Source organism: Python bivittatus, unplaced genomic scaffold (assembly GCF_059951505.1).
Source record: "Python bivittatus isolate LINGU-HERP-01145 unplaced genomic scaffold, Pbiv_v1 ctg000060_np1212, whole genome shotgun sequence".
NCBI classification, from domain to species: domain Eukaryota; kingdom Metazoa; phylum Chordata; class Lepidosauria; order Squamata; family Pythonidae; genus Python; species Python bivittatus.
The window spans coordinates 11103631-11126814 of NW_028277044.1; the positions used below are offsets into that span (position 1 = coordinate 11103631).

Sequence of the window (23184 nt, forward strand, 5' to 3'; positions counted from 1 at the left end):
CAATTGGTGGCTGACTAAATACTTTTTTGCCCCACTGTATATATTGGGAGAGTGATGGAATTGAGCCAGTTTTTAGGAACTGTGTGTGTGTGTGTGTGCGCGCACATGTGCCTTCAAGTCAATTTTTGACTCTGGTGACTGCCTGGCCAAATCCCTGCAGTTTCCTTGGCAAGATTTTGGAAGCGGTTTGCCATTGCCTGCTTCCTAGTGCTGAGACAAAGCAATTGGCCCAAGGTCACCTAGTTGGCTTTGTGCCTCAGGTAGGACTAGAACTCACAATCTCCCAGTTTTTGCCTGGTGCCTTAACCACTACACCAAACTGGCTCTCAGGAATTACCATAGAAGAATTTATAACAGGGAAAAGAGGGACTAACACTGAAACCCACCATGATGTATTTAAGAATTCCAAGGGAATGAAATCTGAACCAGGAACTTTATTATTTTTGTCACACAATTAGTTTTTGTATTTCCACAAGAGTTACTGGGGGTTATTCTAGAATAGGGTCCTCTAACACACAGAGTTTGAGATACAACCCTGAGTAGGTGAAAACACACTTTGAAAATGCCTTTACCAAGTATCAAGGGAGATTGAATTGCTTTTTGGTTTTGTGTTAACTGAAGATTGATACTAGAAACCAAAATATCCTATGATTTTTGTTTGTTACGGCCTGCTGGATCTCTGCCCAAAATTCCTGGCATATATATATATTTTTTAATAGCTTCTTGTATCTCCTTTTATGCTCATAAAAGATTTCACAGGAGTAGAGATCATTGGCTCAATGTGCTCTCTTGTATGCCTGCATTACCTGGGTTTTAACCAAAACACCTTTATTGAACCATGGTTTATGTCTCCTAACTAGTCGATGCACAGACAGTAGAGCAGCAGGCTGGATATCCTTTTGGGCAATGCTAATGAGACTTTGAAAAGCAGAAACTGTTTCATTATAACTACTCAAAGACAATAGAAACTGCCATAGGAGGACAGTTTAGGGGACACTGAAGAACTGGGATGCAGAAAGGGCCAGCTTATATGTCCATTCGGCCTCATATAACTGCATCTCATTTGAGGCCCTGGCAAGATTATGTTGTCTAAGATTCTGGGTGAAACAAATCATTTGGGTAATTTCATTGGTACATTTCATTCTATAGGATATACATCAATCTACTCTGAAAATGAGACAGTGTGGACTGCCAATACTAGCCCTACTTGCTTTAGGCCTAGAAAAAGCCCTGGTAGAACTTAAGCAGAACATATGGGACTTAGACATTCAGGACATTCAGGTGGACAGAGCCAAACTTTCCCATCCCTCATATAGACAAATTGCTTTCTCCCCCTGAACACTCTCTGATTACTTTTATAAGATTCTGTACACCGCAAATAGAAGGCTCTTCTCCCTGGCCTGTATAGATGCTCTTCCTAGTAGGGAGACAGCTGATTGATATGCCAACCTTCCATAAAAAGATCAGGTATGTATCTGCTTGAATACCGAGGTTGAGTCTGTTTCACGCATCCTTTTAAAGTGCCCCCTGTATATGCCCTGGCAATCAGAGCCTATACAGCCACTCTTTAGTCTGATAAACTCCACTCATAATGAGGAGATTGAGGTATTCTTATTAAATGACCAATACCCAGGTGTTTTGAAGGCACTACCAAGTTTTTTATTTATAGCTTTAGCTTATAGAAATTGTTTGGTTCCGTCTATGCAATGTTAAACTCATAGGGCTTCTCCCTTTTAAATATGTATGTACTATATATAGTTACTTATATATGTATTACTGGTGTCCTGTTTTTTAAATTTTGACTTGGTCTGGCACTGCAAATAATAAATAAATAAATAAATAAATAGTGTAGTTATTGAAACAAGAGGAAAAGCCATGTTATTTTGAATAAAAACATCAGAAATTCCATATTTACTATTGTTTGTTGATTCATTTGCTGATTAAAATTTCCAACAGAGAGAACTATAGGATCTAGACTATAGAAAAAGCTCACTGCTGTAGAAAAAGGTTGAGGTGGTATATCATGTATGATCACAGAAAGATTAATGTCTGAAAACATGCAGGAAATTGATGCAAACAAGTAAAATTTTTTTTGAATGTTATAAAATCTCCTAATTATTAAATGTTATATTAATACAGGAAACCTTTGATTTAACAGACTAGTGCAGGGAGGAGAGTGGTATTTTACCATTTTACATGTGTTAATTAATTTGAACTTAAGATATTAATTCTGCTATATATAAAGAAGAAAACAGAATCAAGAACATTGTTCATGTTCTTTCATGCACTTCTTCTCTTATCCAGTTCATTAGAGGTTGTCCCCAGGCTGAGAATGCCTGGATTACAGACGACCCATAGTTAAGAACGGAGCCTATTGTAGCAAAATTCGAGTTAAATACATAATGATTTGAGCTAAATCCACAATGGTTCAAGTTCATTACACAATACTACTTATACAATAATACTTATTATACAATAATACAGTTCCGGCTTAAGGACAGACCTTGGGAACAGAACTTGTTCTTAAACTGGGACTACCTGTATAATGTTTTCATTTTATTTTTTGAATAAATATTTTGCTCTCTAGTGTTCTACACCATCCCATCCCAAACATAACCCCACAAAAAAAGGAAGTGGCTGTGGCTTTGTTTTCACTTCCGATAAATCAAACAGTCGTTCTTCACTGCACGATACAGGACAGAGATGCCACTTGTAATCTTTTGAATAAATACACGTTATTAATTCAGTTATCTACCTTCCTCTAAATAAAAGTGAAGCAGCAATGAAATCTTGGCAAAGCCATTACTATGCATGAGAAAGAAAACAGCCCCATCACCTACATTTCCCTCTTTCTTTTTTTTTGAAGAAGACATCAGGAAGCCAAAACATTATTTTAAATTTTCAGCAGTTTCCTCATGACTCATAAGATTCCACTCTAGTAAACATATTTATTCCTCCTTGTATTCTTAAAACTTAACTATTGAACAATATTACTAGGCCATTCTGATTTGATTTGGACATTATCGATACAGTACTATGGTAAATAGCCCCATTTATTTTTTAAGTTATTTCTATTTTGTACTTCAAGTTTCACTAATCACACCCATGTTTACTTCCTTAACATAGCTGTGCCCCACAATGTTATCTACTGTTTAAGTAAAGGGCAGGTGCAGCAGCAGAAGAGGCAAGCTTTCTGGCACTCATCAGATGACACTGCTTAAGTGATGGAACCCAGAGGATGCTCCTTCTGCCAGGCCTGATGGGTCAGACAGAGACTACTGGAGAAAGGCAGTCCCTCAAATATCCTGGCCTATGCCATGAATGGCTTCATAGGTGACAACCAACGCAATAAATTGCACTTAGAAGCCAAATGACAGCCAGTGCAGCTCACAAAGCTAAGGTATAACATATGTGTACCAAAGCATACTGTGGATAATCTTTGTATCCAGGGGGCCTTCTTCCCCCTTCCAATACCAACTGGAAATGGCCTTGGAGAAAGGCAGAGAACCACTGCAAAGCAGTGCCCCCAGCTCCCAGCCTCATACCATGACTGAGGGTATCAAAAACCACTGAGAGATCAAGAAGAGCACGGACAACCTCCATCCCACTCCTACCAAAGGTCATTCATAAACGCGACCAATGCCATTTCAGTCCCATATCCAGGCATGAAACCTAACTGAAAGGGATGCAGAAAATCTGTTTCATCCTGGGCCCTCTGAAGCTGCAGCACAACCACCACCTGAAGGTTGGAGACCGGGCAAAAGTTGTTTAACATACTGGGGTCCATCAATGGTTTCTTGAGAAGGGACCACCTCCCGGTTAAGTGTTGAATCAGAATCATCTTTATTACGGTCACAGACCAGAACCCGCTCAAGCGTTGACAAGACCAGCCTCTCTGAAGAATGCATTCACCATTGCCAGAACGCACCCACGTTACCTTCCAGGAAGTCTTAGTTAACCAGGAGGAGCATGGATCTAATTTCTTACCCATGATTAATCCTGACTATACTTTTAAAATATCTGTTACCATCATGACATAATAATTGTCAATGGGTTATCTGTTAAGTTAAAATTTGGATTTTACATTTTGAATCTAAAAGGCAAAACTGCAAACAAAGCAATGCAGGTTGCAGTCTTCACCTCTGAATTTTGCTTCATAGTTATTCATGACAGATAAAACTGGCTATTTGGCTATGGCATAAACAAATTTGGGAGTGCCAAGGTACATCTCCATTAACATAGGAAACCTTCAGAAATTTATGAAATGTAGTCATTTGTTATTTTTTCAATTAAAGTTATTTTTCAGTTAAAGTATGAATGAAAGTATGATTCATTCAAAAATCAACAAAATATCTTCCATCTTATGAAGGACATGTAGAATTCTAAGCAGCCTATGTAGAAATACACAGAAAAAGCTAAAGAAGTCCACTTCTGATGGGATAATATATAACAATGAGCTATGAACAAACTTCATTTTCTTCTAAAATATTAGCAAACAGTTCCATATAAACAAGGGAAACTTTGAAGAGTACCATTCAGGGTATAGTCTGAAATTGTGCCAAATATACTATGCAATTCAGTGTGTAGGCTTTTGCCTCTCACACAAAGGAAGCGACATCTGTTAAAAAGTATATCAAAAATAACTGCTTCCTTTCATCTGTCCAAATAATCAGCACAAGCATTTTTTATTTTGAAAACAAAAATGAAAAGCCTTAATTTTCTTGTTCATTCTTGCAAACATTTCAGCTTTCAACCAGCTAATAAAAGCAGAATAATGCAGTGTTGACTTAATATGGACTAAATCATTAAATGATGAAAGTCTAAAATACAGTTCTTAAATGAAAGATGTGTAATCCAAAACAGAAAAGATTAAAGAAAGAAAAAGATTAAACAGGGATTTTAACAAGTCTCTGCCCCTTTTTGAAGTACAGTATTACCAGGTGCCTTGCACGCCTGTGTGAAGGAAAGGTAAGGTACAGACAATTCTGGCAGAAGTAAATTCAGGCAGCTGTACTGCGTGTTTGACCACACGTGATCCTTCTCCCCTGAGGAAGGCAGTGCACTTAGCAGGAACCACCTTACACAAGACAAACAGCTTCAACCAGGGCAAACTGGAAAGTAATGTTTCCTCACATTGTCCTGCAAAGATAAATGGATGTCGGGGAGTGGGATGAAAGGGAGTGACATCAGGGCAATAAGCCACCTCTCCTGATGTTGGGCAGCTGGGCAAGAGACATAGTGCCTGGCTTCTGGACTGGAGACTGATACAGAAAATTAAGTCTTAATTTATAAACAGTTATCCATAGCTCTAAGATTTACCAACTATTGAAAAACCATGGATGTAAATTTATAAATCAATAATTTCTCAGAGGTGAGAAAGATGCGTAGAAGGATATGATAGAAAATATGAACTCAATGCCAACAACAGAAAAATGTCTGGTTGCCTTTTCTGGACTTCTCCTGATATTTCCCGTCCATAGCCACAACTATGTCAAATTTTGTGACCTGAGGTGAAGGGAAATTAATAAGACCTGCGAAACAGAAGCTGCATTCCCACAACATGTTTAAGTATGTAATTGGGGGTTCACATGCATAGGAACACCAAAGGGAGCCTGTTAAACTGAGCCCCACAAGATTCAATCATTTAACCCAGTCCATTAATCTATTTTGCTTACCTAATCTTAGAAAAAGAACTGAAGAAAAAGCAATGGCCTCCCCAATGCAGAAGAGGGCAATTATTAATGAAACCTTGCTAGTACTTTCCTAAGAGAAACCTTGCTAGTACTTTCATACTTTCAGGAGAGAAAATGGGTAGATTCCCAAAGGAGTTATTTTTGATTCAGTTAGTGTGACTGTATGTTGACAGAACTAGCAATAAACACCATAACTAGGTTACAGGCTGATTGGGTTAAGTATGTGGTCCGCTCCTTTTCAACATCTACATGAAACTGCTGGGTGAGATCACCCGTCATCATGGGGTGAGGTATCATCAGTATGCTGATGATATGCAGCTATACATCTCCATCGCTGGTGAAGTAAGTGATGCCGTGGCCACCCTTTTGCAGTGCCTGGAGGCTGTAAGGGTCTGGATGGGGAACAGGCTTCGGCTGAACCCTGGTAAGATGGAGTGGCTGTGGGTTAATGGCTCCTCTATATCTGGGATTTTGTCATCTTTGGTGCTGGATGGGGTGGCACTGCCCTAGACAGACCCAGTACGTAATCTGGGGGTCCTCCTAGACTCACGGCTCCTGCTTGAAGAGCAGGTGGCAGCCGTGGCAAGGAGGGCCTTTGCACAACTTCGGGTTGTGCATCAGTTACGCCCTTTCCTGGATCGGGATGCCCTTCAAACAGTCACTCACGCCCTTATCTCCCAGATAGACTACCGCAATGCACTCTACATGGGGCTACTCTTGAAGAGTATCCCGAAGCTGCAGCTGATCCAGAATGCAGCTGCACAGGCTATTGTTGGAGCCCCAAGGAGGGCCCATGTAATGCCTCTGTTCCACGAGCTGCATTGGGTGCCAGTTTGCTTCCAGGTCCAATTCAAGGTGTTGGTTATCACCTTTAAAGCCGTACATGGCATGGGACCAGGTTATCTAAGGGACCACCTCTCCCCTATGACTTCAACCCGTCCCACCCGATCACACAGAGAGGGCATGCCTTCGGACCCCCTCAGTGAAAGAACTTTGATTGGCGGGGTCCAGAAGGCGGGCCTTCTCTGCGGTAGCCCCTGCTCTTTGGAACATTCTGTCCCCGGAGGTGCGATTGGCCCCCACACTCCTGGCCTTCCGTAAGACTTTGAAGACCTGGTTCTGCCATCTGGCCTGGGGTGGGGTGGGAATACCTCAAGCATGGGGATGGCTAGCCCCATAGAAGCCGCCTGCCTTCAGCCTCAGATTTTTCATCCTCTTGGTCTCTCCTTCTCCTTTTTAGTAATGTTTTTAATTAAGGTTTTATGTATTTATATATTTTATGTTTTTACTGTTTGTTGTGAATCGCCCAGAGTTCCCCCATTGGGGGGAGATGGGTGGCCGAAAAATTAAACAAACAAATAAATAAATAAATAAAGAATAGGGCCAGAATATTATAATTACTTAATAGATGTTGTATAATCCATGGTGTTAAAGCCATCTAGCTATTTTTTTAAAAAATGAAATGTTTTTATTTCTCTATTTTTTTAAAAAAAAAACAGGCTTGGTTCACAATAAATACCTAACCAACCCCATTAAAATATGCAACATCTGCATTCAAACAACATGCCAGCTTTTTTAGTGTTACCCTTGAGTAGATTTCTGTGGCTTAGTATGATGTGTCAACCCAACCCATTTGGTTGGTTTCTGATTCACTGAATTATGCAAATCCAAAAAACCAAATTAAGTGTGTTTAAACACATACAAAGGTGGAGTGAAAAAAGAATAGAAGTGTTCGCTTACTTTACAGTACTCACTCCCTTCTCAGTGGCTTTCCGGAAAAAAAACAGTTGCTAAACACCTGGAACAGTAAGTGAGACAGCTAATTGTTTTCTTCTCTATCCATATTTAGATCCTTCTAACTAAAAGGATCTTTCTGATATCAAACATTACAGTTCCAAGGCAAAGCGTAATCCTGTTTTCTATTCAGCCCTACAACAAGGCTTAGCACTGCAACCACCACTTCCCCTGTGTTTTGGAAATACTTCCTGCATTTGCTAAAGGTATACATGTAATTACGTGCAAGAACTTCTCAATATACATCTCTAGAATTCTTACTGGCATTTAAAACTAGTTCACATGTTCTACTGTTGGGTATGTTTTTCACTTACTAGGATGTGAAAATGTATTAGAATTCAGCATGACATAAAAATGAAACCATTATTATTTGTTAAGGAAACCAAGCTGAAAATCCTGGCCAGTGGGGGTAGGAGGGATGCTATAGGAGAGGCTCTGTCAATGTGCTTGTGACCTTGCTCTTGATACTCCCCACATCGTTCTCTGCTCCACTAACTTGTCAGCTACAGTGGGGCAAAAAAGTATTTAGTCAGCCACCAATTGTGCAAGTTCTCCCACTTAAAAAGATGAGAGAGGCCTGTAATTTTCATCATAGTATACCTCAACTATGAGAGACAAAATGGGGGGGGGGGGGAAATCCAGAAAATCACACTGTCTGATTTTTAAAGAATTTATTTGCAAATCATGGTGGAAAATAAGTATTCGGTCAATATCCAAAGTTCATCTCAATACTTTGTTATATATCCTTTGTTGGCAATGACAGAGGTCAAACGTTTTCTGTAAGTCTTCACAAGGTTTTCACACACTGTTGCTGGTATTTTGGCCCATTCCTCCATGCAGATCTCCTCTAGAGCAGTGATGTTTTGGGGCTGTCGCTGGGCAACACGGACTTTCAACTCCCTCCAAAGGTTTTCCATGGGGTTGAGATCTGGAGACTGGCTAGGCCACTCCAGGACCTTGAAATGCTTCTTACGAAGCCACTCCTTCGTTGCCCGGGCGGTGTGTTTGGGATCATTGTCATGCTGAAAGACCCAGCCACGTTTCATCTTCAGTGCCCTTGCTGATGGAAGGAGGTGTTCACTCAAAATCTCACGATACATGGCCCCATTCATTCTTTCCTTTACACGGATCAGTCGTCCTGGTCCCTTTGCAGAAAAACAGCCCCAAAGCATGATGTTTCCACCCCCATGCTTCACAGTAGGTATGGTGTTCTTTGGATGCAACTCAGCATTCTCTCTCTTCCAAACACGACAAGTTGAGTTTAGACCAAAACGTTCTACTTTGGTTTCATCTGACCATATGACATTCTCCCAATCCTCTTCTGGATCATCCAAATGCTCTCTAGCAAACTTCAGACAGGCCCAGACATGTACTGGCTTAAGCAGGGGGACACATCTGGCACTGCAGGATTTTGAGTCCCTGGCGGCATAGTGTGTTACTGATGGTAGCCTTTGTTACTTTGGTCCCAGCTCTCTGCAGGTCATTCACTAGGTCCCCCCATGTGGTTCTGGGATTTTTGCTCACCGTTCTTGTGATCATTTTGACCCCACGGGGTGAGATCTTGCATGGAGCCCCAGATCAAGGGAGATTATCAGTGGTCTTGTATGTCTTCCATTTTCTAATTATTGCTCCCACAGTTGATTTCTTCACACCAAGCTGCTTGCCTATTGCAGATTCAGTCTTCCCAGCCTGGTGCAGGTCTACAATTTTGTTTCTGGTGTCCTTCGACAGCTCTTTGGTCTTGGCCATAGTGGAGTTTGGAGTGTGACTGTTTGAGGTTGTGGACAGGTGTCTTTTATACTGATAACAAGGTCAAACAGGTGCCATTACTATAGGTAATGAGTGGAGGACAGAGGAGCCTCTTAAAGAAGTAGTTACAGGTCTGTGAGAGCCAGACATCTTGCTTGTTTGTAGGTGACCAAATACTTATTTTCCACCATGATTTGCAAACAAATTCTTTAAAAATCAGACAATGTGATTTTCTGGATTTTTTCCCCCATTTTGTCTCTCATAGTTGAGGTATACCTATGATGAAAATTACAGGCCTCTCTCATCTTTTTAAGTGGGAGAACTTGCACAATTGGTGGCTGACTAAATACTTTTTTGCCCCACTGTAAGTTTACCACCTTTTATCACAACATTCTGCAGTCATTAAATAGCAACAATTCACTGCTGATTCGACAGTACAGGTTTTCCTCACTTTATGCAAATCTGCTATTATGCGATTGATCATTTTCTTTTGAGAGTTTGCTTTATATGGGCAAAAAAATCCCTATTATATGATTTATGCCAGCATAGTCAATTTGTGCCAAACTCTAGAAATATGTCAAAACTTCTTCCTGTCAAAACCACTTTCTGCCCTAACACTTTTACCATCATGTTGTACAGTTCTTCTGATTTTGCTTTCTGTCTTGCATTTAATTCCATACCTGCACTACTGTTACTATGGCGTCAACATCTTGTCCAACCCCTTACCCAAAAGGAAAAGGATCTAATACTAGAAACAAAGTGGGACATACTATGTCACACCAAAACTGGGGAAGGATTGTCAGCTGTCGGACAAGCTTTTAACCTGGGCAAATCTACATGTATGCAACATAACAAAGTATGCTAATATAATTCATAGTGCCATGATGCATTCTACCTCTTTATCTGTCTTGATAATCAAGTGCATTAGAAATCCAGCTGTACAAAAGATTTCACTGTACACAGAGCATGAGATAAGAAAATATGTTTGAATAACATAGTGTTTAAGAATAAGGTTTTAAAAATGACAAAATTTACACCATACCCACCACCCGCTTTTTTCCACTGGTTCAGTGTCTTGCTTTATGCAAATTTGCTTTATGTGAGGTTTTCAGGAAATGTAACCTAGCATAAAGCAAGTAGAACCTGTACTTTGTTTAAATTCCCCGTTCACTAATGAAACCTATTATTTCAGCACTCACAAGCCAGTGTTTGAATGATGTAATTGAGCTGATTCTGTAGCAGTCAAGGACCTTCTCTGGAACACTACCTGCCTGAGCAACACAAGAGAACTATCACAGAGTTTTACTATACTGTCCAAACAGGGACTGATTCTGGCCAATCAGTCCACATTCAGTTATTTGAAGAGAATGGTCTTCAAGATGGTTGCTATTCCAATCACAATACTTGAAAGGAGAGGGATATATCCACGCATGGGCAACAGATATGTCATACATACCATTGACGGCAGCACCTGAGGCAAACCTGGCCCTGCATACATTTCCATGTATGACTATGAGAGTTGACTCTGTTCACCAAGAATATGAAGAACTGTGTTGGGGGTGGGTGATAGGTCTGCACATCTCTGAGGGCTTCTGTACACACACAAAGCTGCAAATTAAGGGATTTCTATATACTGTACACTCTTGTCTTTACATGCCTCATAACAGTGTATGTCAACGTGTATTTTCCCATGCAGAGCACAATCAACTAGAACGTCCCATAACTCATGTACCACACCAGTGTGAGAACTTGTATGTCCCTCCCCCGAAAAAAACAACAACAACCCAATTTATCTGTTCTTATCTGCTCTCATTTTCCAGCTATTTTATCTGAATAGATTTTGGACAGCTTTGGTGACATGGGGTTCCTACATCTTGCTGGGACAATAATGGAGTTCATATCTCAAGAATTTTCAAATTGTGGAGAGCTAGGAGCATCTTAAAACAATTAAAAAAAATAATCCGATCAGATTTACCCAGGTAAAGCTTGAGCATTGTCAAAACTCTGGGTTTTGCTCCCCACTTTGCCTGTACAAGCCCACACAGTCTGAATGGTATATAGATTAAAATTTTATTATTAAAAATTAATGGCAGGGTCATGCTTGGTCTTCACTGAATGGCATTACTCTTTTGTAAGGAACACTTCTTACCATTTCCAAATCCTGACATTTTATACCGTTTGTTCCCTGTAAACATGTGTGAGACAGTGCCCCACTGGTTCCTCTCCGCTCTTACCCTCCCCCAACTGTTGCAGGGCAACCATGACATGTAAACTGAAAACCACACAGAGATTGACGTTTTTAGAGTTTTTGCATTTGCTGACATGTACAAACTGCATATCTATTTTAGAGAAAGCTTTATATAACTTGTAGGGGGAAGTAAAGAGAGAAAGACATTAAGTATGGTGACGGAGATGGAAAATGACTCTGTCATAAAAGAAACTATAAGCCCAACTTATTTGTCAAAAGATTGCATTTTAGTGGAGGCAGTACGCTTCTCCTTCAGCCAGAAGCAGTCTTTTAATTATAATTATAACCAGGAGAGGAGAGGAGGCATTAACTGATTTCGAGGAATCTGATCGAAAGCCAACAGTAAACTAAAAATCTATTTTACAGAGATAGAAGGATTAGGGAGGTGAGGGGCTTTCCCACACTCTGGGAAAGACCCTGCTCTGGTTTTTCCATAAAAACCTGCTGTGTTTAAGTGATAGGAAGGCATAGTCAAAAGAGAAAGACATATACATTCTAAATACAGGCATGCAACCACAGCCACTGTCATCGTGCATTTTCTGCACATCAGCAATCTCCACAGAATATTTTTACTACATTTTATGTATGTTTGAAACAAAGCTGCCAGAAGGAAAACTGCAACCAGTGTGTGTGTGTATGAATTAGTGCACACAGTGTATTAATAGATGGGGTTTTCCTTACGTATTCTCTGAAATAACTTTTCAGTTGTAAAAACTGGTGTGCGATCTTACAAACTACATGCATTTTAATGTTTGTTTTCTTAGCCAAGTAGCTATATAAGAACATCCAAGCTCTTGATTATACATAATGTCTGTGCAACATCAGCTTTCCTAACTTAATGTCTGGTAGATGAGTTGGGCTTCAAATCCCATAATCCTGTTGACCAAATTGACTGCAGATTATGGAAGTTAATGTGGAGGGCACAGAGTTGAGGAAAGCTGATCTATATAATCATAGACCTGCTGGAATGTAGCCACAGCTATTGTCATGAATTTTCATCAGCAAAAGTACATTTATACATGTTATATATTATACATGTTTTGATTAATCGAAAATTGTATTTAGGGTGTACTGGACTCCCCAAAGAATGTATCTGAAAGAATAGATATCAGCTTTTCTATGTTGAAGGTGTAAAAAATTTGGGGGTACACCGATATGGTCATGTGACCATCTGACATCTTTTTGGACTAGTGTTAATGTATGTAAGTACATTTATGGGAAAATCTCTAAATGTTAACAATGTTAATGTGATATTGAATTATATACCAAAGCTTTGGCATCTGAATGTTTGGAAGCTAAATTATGGTTGTATTGAGCATGGAGGGTGACTAAAAATCATTTTGAGAAACTGGAAAAGTGATATTATTCAGATGTTAAGGAATGGCTGTCAGAAATGTGCAATCTATCTTTTGGAAAAGATATATGTTAATATGGCAGAGATATTGTGATATTTTATAGTAATATTTTCTATTGATTATTAGTGTATTTATTAGTAAACCATGACTATTGATAAGTATAATATATAAGGGGTTTTTTTCTTCTTCCTTGGTTTGTTTGGGGTTGTTTTTTCCCCTAACTTTTTTCTTTGATTTTTGTTTCTATTATTTTTTTCTTTACGTTTAACGATTGTTTTGTTAATTGTATATGTTAAAAATGTAAAATTTAACAAAAGATTAAAAGAAGACTTTTATAGATATCAAAGTTGAGAATACTGACAAGTAATGCCTATTATAAATATTATGTAAACAGGTTTATAGATCAAAACTTTCCTCTTCCTTGACATTGTTTGATATTGCTCAGAATAACGCTGTGTATGTGTAACTTCAGTTGCTGACATCTGTGGCAACTATTGCTTTGTACTCCTTTAAACAGGCACCTCCCTTTGTGGACAGACATTTTAAATAAAGAAGAACACATGGTTTCTGTCAATCCTTCCTTATAAAATAAATTTCTTTTATTTTTCTCTTCTTTAATTTCATTACACCTCTGTTATGAAACTTTAGACTGTTCTTATGTTCTATAGCTTCTAGTCTGCATTTTAAATATTCTGCACTTTAGCTTGTATACTTTGATAGGAAAGCTGCCTCTGAACTTTACTGAAGAATAAGATACACATACTAAAAAAAGAACAAAAGCTTCAGTGATCTTGTGATAAATTTTCCAGTGACCAGAAAAGGGATCCACTCATATGATCTGTAAAAATAACAATGGGTATTGGAAAAATTTCCTACAATTGCAGCAATGAAACATGGCAAAATTTAGAGTCATTCAAGGGGACTTTCCAGCCTATTATTTCTAATTAAGGAACCTGCATTAGCTAAAGCTCAATCCCATGAATCTCCACTTGAAGGAAAGTCCTAGCAAATTTAATTAAACTATCTATTAATGATGCATAGGACCCTGCCTCATCTGGTATGGGGACATTTATTCAGCTAATACAATACTAAGATGCTGAGAAAAGCTGTTCCTGCACTGAAGCTATTGTAACTATTGTTACTCGTAGCAACACTGTCAATATTATGCAACATCACCATCAAATTGGATATTAACTATACCACAAGCCATATAGGTCAGATTAGGCAGTGCACTAAGACTTAAACTAGTTCAAGCCATGGTTTGCTGAAGTTAGGGTTCAAATCAGAGACACTGAAATTTATTGATGAAAACCCTGCTTTTGTTCCAGAAGTGCCCTCATCACTCACAAAGAACCACCTCCATTTCTTAACTGCCTTGTGGGCTGATGCAGAGTCTTGGGAAATGCATTTTTGTTCTGCGTGTTTGTGTTGGGAAGAAAGCACTCGCCTGTGCATGTCTCCAGTCTTCTGCATTATGAGTGAAGACACTGGTTCCCGATCATAGCCCTTTGTCCCAGCCTCCATTTTAGAAGCTATGGCAACAGAAGTGATACAAAAGATGGATCACATTTGCTCTCCAGACAGTTATATGCATGCCTTCAGCACATATGTTACGGATGGTTATGATGGATTAATGATAAATTAATTTATTGAGTTTTAATATTATTGTGGATGCTTTATTGTTAAATGTTTATCATGGACATTTTATTCTGTGGATATTTTATTGTTTATTATACATGTTTTAATTGTTCATTCTTGCTGTAAGCAGCTGTCTACAGGGATTGGGCAGCATACAAATTAATTAATTAAATATTGCTGCAGATTTTAAAAAGACAAGAACAGAATATCCTGCTATGCAGCTGTTCCTGACAACAGTTTTCAGGATTACGATATGTACTGGAAATTGGTTAACTTTAACATTCCATAACATAATAGTGAAGATGGGAAGAGTGACAAAAAAATGGAGGAAACAAAAGAAATAACCCAACGTAGTCCAAATGGGGGCTTCACTCACCCTCACTAAAGGTCTGGGCAAAGAGCCAAGACTTCAATGCTCTTCAAAGCATCAGCAGGTTGGGGATGTCCAGATCCTGGGGGGAACCTCATTTCAGAGGGCAGATGCTGCTACACAGAAGGTGCTCTTCTGGGGTCCCGATAGATTACATTGTTTAATCAAAGGAACACAGAACACACCAACCCTGCCAGAATGAATTGGCTGGGCAGATAATATGGGAGACAGGCGGTAGGGCTTTATAAGTCATGACCAGCACCTTGAATTGCACCCAGAAGCAAGATGAAACCAGTGCAGCTCACAAAGCAGAGGTATTATTGGGCATACCAAAGCATATCCATGATGCCCACGCCACTGTATTCTGGACCAGCTGAAGCTTCCAGGTGTGATTCAAGGGCAGCCCATGTAGAGTGCACTGCAGTAGTCAAGCCCTGAGGTGACCAGGACATGAGTGACTGTTGGAAGAGTCCCTGATCCACCCCAAAAACATGGTGGATAGTTCCAGATTCAAACAAAGAAATTGCCTGTTTCATGTATATTCCTAATGCAAATTGAATTTGGCAAAAGCTGCAATATGAATGAAGAAAAACGTACAGAGAAGTAAGAACTAAAGAAAAAACACATCCTGTAGATGCTTTATTATACCTTAATGAAAAGCATCAAAGCAGTAATTGAAATAATTATACTTACCAGCCCACTTAAGGCTACAATCCAGATGTAAGACCCAGAAGTTAAAAGCTACAAAACAAAAATGTGTAATTTAAAATGGAATTTAGATTGCACAGTCCTTAGACTAATATTATTTCAACACTAACTCAAATACAGTAATGGAGATTAACGTCACAGATTACATTTTTTGTGTAACAAAAGGGGCACAAGTTATGGTTTAAATCTTGCCATGAGTTTAGAACAAGATTTGCCAGTCAAATAAAAGGGGTTCCGAAGTATAGCAACTGAAAAATCGGCAGTAAGGTTGAATGAAAAGATGGAACAAACAGAGCTGAAAATTTGCTGAGATTTGCTAGCATTTTTTCGGTTGTAAAATTCTGCTTGATTTAATAATTGATTTTTCTCCAAAATCAATTATGAAAGCCAACTTCTAAGTAAACATGTAAAAAAGTGACTTTTTTTCATAAGCCATCTATATATTCAAGAAAAAACCACAGCTTTTAAAAACAAAACAGGTAACAAAAAAACTGAGAACTACACTCTTGCTCAGAAACTTGTTTATCAAAGGAAATACAAAAGGGCACCCTTTCTGTGTATCTTATATTAAAATATGTTCAATTCAGAAAAGAACAGGAAAACAGATCTGAAGTTTCAGATAGATTAGACATACTATGATGATTACATCAAACAGAGCAGTATTAAATAGAGATATATGTGTGTGTATGTGTTTGTGTCTGTGTATCTCACAAGTAATGAATCAACTATATTCCTCCCTGTCATTCCTGGAAAAAGAGCTAAAAATGAATATTTAACAAACTAAAAATGAACAATTTCCATTGGTAACTGCATTTTTCAGGCGACCAGAAATGGAATAAGGAGAGGTTGTTTAAAACTTTGCACACTACCTTCAAAATTCAAGCTATATTGTGTGCATCTGTTCCATTTTTAAAAGAACTTGCAATGCACAACATAGGGTTAATAATATTTTATATGCTTGAACATAAATTTCAGCAATCTGAAAATTTATCATGTCAGATACTTAATTACTCTGCAAGAGAGATAACCATTTAGCATTGTCTCAATTGCTCAGAGAATGATTACTTAACGGCACCTACCAGCTTGTTATGATAAGATCAGACAGCATAGCAAAGAAAGTAAAGCTGTGATAATATCTAAAGTTACTGCCTTAGCTGTAAGAGGGAAATGCTTAACCAAAATAATAGGATTTGCAAAACAACATCTTTATTTGGTCTGAATACTTAGGAAAGTGTGAAAAGGTCATCCAGACTAAATCCATATTAATAGCCTGAGCTGAAAGTTTGTTTACCAATGAAAAGTCATAGTTTATTATTGATATAGCTAAGTTATCTGTCAAACAAATTACCTAGGTGTTACAGAATTATTTAAAAATGGAAGAAACAGAAGATTAAGATCCTAATATTTACCAAACCAGATATCTCCTCGACATAAAATACTGGATGTTTAAAAAAAAATGAATTGTAGGGTAACACATTTATAAATAAGGAAATAAATAATAAAAACGGAATTAGCTAGTCTAGAATGAAGGCTCCAGTTCTGTAGGAAATTTTAAACCAAAATCTATGACAAAATGAAATACTAAATGCACACTGAAAGCTCGTTTCGCCATTGCTAGCAATTAAAAATAGGGTAAAACTACGGGCATACATTGTTCTACCTTCCATTGACTGGCAATATGCATATGTATTGAATGATCATGACTAAACTCCTACTGCTACATCTACCAATTTACTGCATATCTACAGATTACTTACAGTGTTTATTGCATTTTTAAAAATTAGTTTTGTAATTTTTAGGACTAAATATTCGGAAACGAGGGATGTTGTTCTAAAGGTCTCTAGAAAATAGTGTGTGCAAGGAAAATGCAGAACTACTAAATTAATGAAAAACAAATCAATACATACAAACCTGCAAACCCAATATATAAACCAGCGTCTTGTTTGTGATGGAAAATTGTCCTAGAATTTGTGTCACTTGCACTCTTGGAATGGAGCAATAAAATGGTACAAAAAGAGCAAATACAGGGCCCAAGCTGTTGAGACAAAATATAATGCAAAAAGGGGATATCAACAGAATTCTTACAGAAAGTATTAAGCCTCTCTTCTTTAACTAATTTGAATAATCAAATGCATCTTAGTGCTTTTAAAAATATTAAATATTGTATCCAGGTTTACTGACAGCAACATTCTAAATATCACAAAAGCTTTTTTTTGGTTTAAATTAGTTTTTAAAAAGTGCATTCAATAGTATAAAGCCCATAGTGGCCTTTGCCTGCTTCTCACTTACACTATGTAATAGGCCATAATTAAATCTAATTTCCTCATTCAGAAAGATCTAGAAAATGAGGTCCCTCCTTCACTTGATACCCAATCACTTGGTAGGAGTAACATCTCTGTCCTATCTTCTGCATGACCTATTCTTCTTGATCACACTTGATCTTTCTGAAGTCACCCAAGAGACAAATATTAGAAACTGATTTTTACATACAAATAATCTAGAAAAAGATAGTTTTATAAAAGCGGGAGAAGAAGTATATATTTGAATGTACAAAGGATAGTTTACATTGAGCTGCTATTTCGATATACAAGTAAGTACTGTAACAAACCCATGGAAATCAGTGCAAATGGTATTTGCTTTTAATTATTCAACCTTTCAAATCCAAATTGAAGAAACTTACATGTATAATCTCAGCATCCCTCTGAACTCAAACATAATCCATAGGTGCTTCTTTAAATAAGTAACTTTTTCAGCTATTTTCAAATACATTTCTATTCCTACAAATATTCTGTGTTAACAGAATACTAAACTCATATCCTCCCAAACATGGCTAAACCAGGCCAAACCAGGTACAGAAAGCTACAATGCAGACTTGGTCATGAGCAATTCAACAAACCAAAATTAATTAGATTAAATTAAGAAACCAACTTTTACCATGTTTATTTTTTTTTAAAAAAGAATAAATATGCAAATCAGAATACATTTTAAGAGTGGGGAAAAACTGTATCCTTAACAAAATGTGTCATTAAAATATTTATGAATTACTGTGAAGGACAGTAAATTTATTACAGACACATTCACGTGATATTACAGTGGGGCAAAAAAGTATTTAGTCAGCCACCAATTGTGCAAGTTCTCCCACTTAAAAAGATGAGAGAGGCCTGTAATTTTCAGCATAGGTATACCTCAACTATGAGAGACAAAATGGGGACAAAAATCCAGAAAATCACATTGTCTGATTTTTAAAGAATTTATTTGCAAATCATGGTGGAAAATAAGTATTTGGTCACCTACAAACAAGCAAGATGTCTGGCTCTCACAGACCTGTAACTACTTCTTTAAGAGGCTCCTCTGTCCTCCACTCGTTACCTGTAGTAATGGCACCTGTTTGACCTTGTTATCAGTATAAAAGACACCTGTCCACAACCTCAAACAGTCACACTCCAAACTCTACTATGGCCAAGACCAAAGAGCTGTCGAAGGACACCAGAAACAAAATTGTAGACCTGCACCAGGCTGGGAAGACTGAATCTGCAATAGGCAAGCAGCTTGGTGTGAAGAAATCAACTGTGGGAGCAATAATTAGAAAATGGAAGACATATAAGACCACTGATAATCTCCCTCGATTTGGGGCTCCATGTAAGATCTCACCCTGTGGGGTCAAAATGATCACAAGAATGGTGAGCAAAAATCCCAGAACCACACGGGGGGACCTAGTGAATGACCTGCAGAGAGCTGGGACCAAAGTAACAAAGGCTACCATCAGTAACACACTACGCTGCCAGGGACTCAAATCCTGCAGTGCCAGACGTGTCCCCCTGCTTAAGCCAGTACATGTCTGGGCCCGTCTGAAGTTTTCTAGAGAGCATTTGGATGATCCAGAAGAGGATTGGGAGAATGTCATATGGTCAGATGAAACCAAAGTAGAACGATTTGGTCTAAACTCAACTTGTCATGTTTGGAGGAGAGAGAATGCTGAGTTGTATCCAAAGAACACCATAACTACTGTGAAGCATGGGGGTGGAAACATCATGCTTTGGGGCTGTTTTTCTGCAAAGGGACCAGGATGACTGATCCGTGTAAAGGAAAGAGTGAATGGGGCCATGTATCGTGAGATTTTGAGTGAACACCTCCTTCCATCAGCAAGGGCATTGAAGATGAAATGTGGCTGGGTCTTTCAGCATGACAATGATCCCAAACTCACCGCCCGGGCAATGAAGGAGTGGCTTCGTAAGAAGCATTTCAAGGTCCTGGAGTGGCCTAGCCAGTCTCCAGATCTCAACCCCATGGAAAACCTTTGGAGGGAGTTGAAAGTCCGTGTTGCCCAGCGACAGCCCCAAAACATCACTGCTCTAGAGGAGATCTGCATGGAGGAATGGGCCAAAATACCAGCAACAGTGTGTGAAAACCTTGTGAAGACTTACAGAAAACGTTTGACCTCTGTCATTGCCAACAAAGGATATATAACCAAGTATTGAGATGAACTTTTGATATTGACCAAATACTTATTTTCCACCATGATTTGCAAATAAATTCTTTAAAAATCAGACAATGTGATTTTCTGGATTTTCCCCCCCATTTTGTCTCTCATAGTTGAGGTATACCTATGATGAAAATTACAGGCCTCTCTCATCTTTTTAAGTGGGAGAATTTGCACAATTGGTGGCTGACTAAATACTTTTTTGCCCCACTGTATGTAACATAATACATTATAGCACATATAAAGTTGTTGATGGAGTCTGCACAACACACAAATATGCTTGGCTTATTAGTTTGTGTCTCAATGTGTTCTACATATTTACTTATTTTTATTTATTTAAAATACTTATATGGCTACCCATCTTATGTACAATAACCCTGGGTGGTTCACTGCAACAATAATAAAACAGAAAAAGAAAACAGCAATGCTAACATCAGATCTCATGGTGCCCCAACACCACAACTCCCCTGTACATTTGCGGGGCTCCAAACTCAATCGAGCTGAATGCTTTCATATTCGACAAACATGGTTAGGTTTTGGTTCAATATGTTGCGTAAACCCAAGCAATTTGGTTAGCATGTTATGGGAGTACTAAGCTATATTATGGTTTAGTTTGATATGTGAACTAACCATGATTTGCTACTCCTCCTCCCCTTCTTTCCCCATTCTTTGTACAGTGTTGAATTAGACAATGATTTTAACTTCTTTTTCTGTCTTTTAATAGACAGTTTCAGATACTTAATAAGTTTTAAATGTCAAGTATGGTCAACAGGATTAGAAAAGGCAGCTTTCCCCAACCCTTTCTCTTAATGAGGGGAAAATTCCGCTGATTGATTGTTGATTCTGATAGCTTTGTTAAAGCCACAGCATTCTTGTTCTACCATAACATCAAAACAACTCTTTTTTTCCCTCCCTTTCTCTCTTGCTTCACTCACAATATGCAGCAAATATAAAAAGATATTCCTTATGCCTTTCTCATTAATACATTCTCCAGCATCACGAAAGGCTGTTGTCTTGTTGATCTATACTTTCCAGCATCATCATAAAAGCTGGCGAGGTTTCTGAGAGGCATGCTGCTGCCAAAAATGAGGAAAAGAAAGAATAGGAAGCCAGTTATCCTTATTTGTCACACTCCTTGTCACAAACCCGCAGACATACATTCCCTGATCTTTTGGAGCTGACCATCTTCCTAAAAAATCACTCCACCGCAGGTCAGCACAGTTCGTAGAGGGGAAAGGGCCAGGCTGATACCTTAAAAATAACTGTGGGCCACAGAGGAGTAGCTGGTGTGCCAATCAGTTGTTTGGAGGCTACCAGTGCAGTAGCAGCAGCAATGGAGCTAGCAGTGTCCATGGGACCTGGAGGCACTCGGCATGTCTTTTGGGGTGGAAGTAACTGCAAAAACCTAGGCAGCGGCAGATCCTTCCTGGTGGTGGCAATATTTGGTGTCAGTGGATTGGTTATTTTTCAAAAAACACCAATGTAATAGTATGTGGGAATGACCTTGAGAGACGGGAGGAAGAGCCACAGACTATATAATGGTCAGATAAGAGGCAGCTGAGTCTGCAAAAAGAACGGGGGCATGGCAAACATCTCAGAAGGGACCCTCCTAGTTTCTTGGGCTGTAAAGATGAGGGGGGGAGAGATGTACTTTTAGACTTGCAAGATTCTGTTAATGTAATCTTACAATAAAGTTAGAGCTAGTACTTCTGGGTCTGGACTACCTCGCAAGCCTGACAACCAGCAGGCTGCCATATGTGTCCTGCGTGCCATATGTTGTGCAGGCCTGTTCTACAGGAATACCTCTACTGTCAAACTGGTCTTATGGAAAATCTTTGGTCTGAGCCACATCTGTGTACTTGTTCATCTGACCTGAGCCCATACAATGGAGTAATGCTTAGGAAAATGTGAACTAGGAAATATCTCTTCTACTTTGTTCATGAACTTATAAGGAGCTTAGAGAAGACACCAGAAGTGTCTGCATGACAAGCTTAACCCAGGGGGTTGTAAGCATATAGTACAATCAAAGATGCCTTGGTCAAACAGAAGCAACCAAAATCTGTCACTTCCTACCATTGTTGGTTTTCATGGAACATTTAGAAAAAACAACACAGTGGCCTGATGAGACCACTGCAGACAGAGGTGGGGTGGCTTACCATTCCCATAACCTTCCACCCTTGTTACCCAATCCATGAGGCAGTGGGAAGAGGGAGAGTGAAAAGTAGTATGAAAGGGGAAACAACGTTGGAACAGCACTCCTGTTTCTGTGGGCCATTCTAGGACTTCATCTGTCAGCATCAGGATGAGTTAACTCTCTGATAACTCTCTTATCCATGACACAACTGACTGAAAAAAGTTTAGTCCCACCAACCCTAGAGCTGTTTTGGGCTAAACCTAACACCTCCAACTTGTTGATAAATTTAACACTTCATATGTCACACTACCTCTCTCTTTGATTCAGTTAAATATGTCCTGTAAACAAGACTACTTATACATTTTTCCAGATTAGTCAGATTTTTTTTCTTTTCTTTTGGTGCCTGCTGGCTAGCAAGCAGCAAAGCTCTAGCTTACAACTAGCCTCTTCTTTTCATCTGAAAAATATTCAGGGATCTTGTCAGGCCCAGAGGCATTCAGGAGGTAGGAACGTAAAAAGATTCCAAGGGTGGAAGGTTATGGGAATGGTAAGCCACCCCACCTCTGTCTGCAGTGGTCTCATCAGGCCACTGTGTTGTTTTTTCTAAATGTTCCATGAAAACCAACAATGGTAGGAAGTGACAGATTTTGGTTGCTTCTGTTTGACCAAGGCATCTTTGATTGTACTATATGTTACCTAAGTTTAAAAAATGTTAATTAATATCAGGATGTCAAGGGTACCACACTGCTGACCAGAATATGTGGAGCTGCTAATCTTTTGAACTAGCAAAGCAAACTGTTCTCTCACAAATCTAACAATATGCCTAATTATATATACAACCTTGCACTTCCAGAAACACATAAATCGATCATACGAGAAACTGTTTCTAAGAGTTTATTTTTTCTATTTCTCAATATGTATAACGTTTTTCTACCTTCACATCCTCGTTCCCTAACAGAAGTGCAGCTGTTAGCATTGATGGGATCTCACTAAAACGTCCCCAAAAGGTTACATC

General features: G+C 38.8%; 1 protein-coding gene across 2 annotated transcripts in view; it reads right to left on the bottom strand.

Moving 5' to 3' along the window:
• The window catches only part of UBAC2 (UBA domain containing 2), a 97751-nt gene that overhangs the window by 21654 nt on the left and 52913 nt on the right, over positions 1–23184 (bottom strand). For both annotated transcript variants that reach the window (XR_015795390.1, XM_088136495.1), the window contains exons 5-6: positions 17467–17590; positions 15541–15588 (exon numbers count right to left, since the gene is read on the bottom strand). Coding sequence is in view for 1 of the 2 variants with exons in the window: in XM_088136495.1 (XP_087992621.1) it covers positions 15541–15588; positions 17467–17590 (172 nt within the window). In the remaining variant the exon portion in view is untranslated. The remainder of the gene's footprint in view (positions 1–15540; positions 15589–17466; positions 17591–23184) is intronic.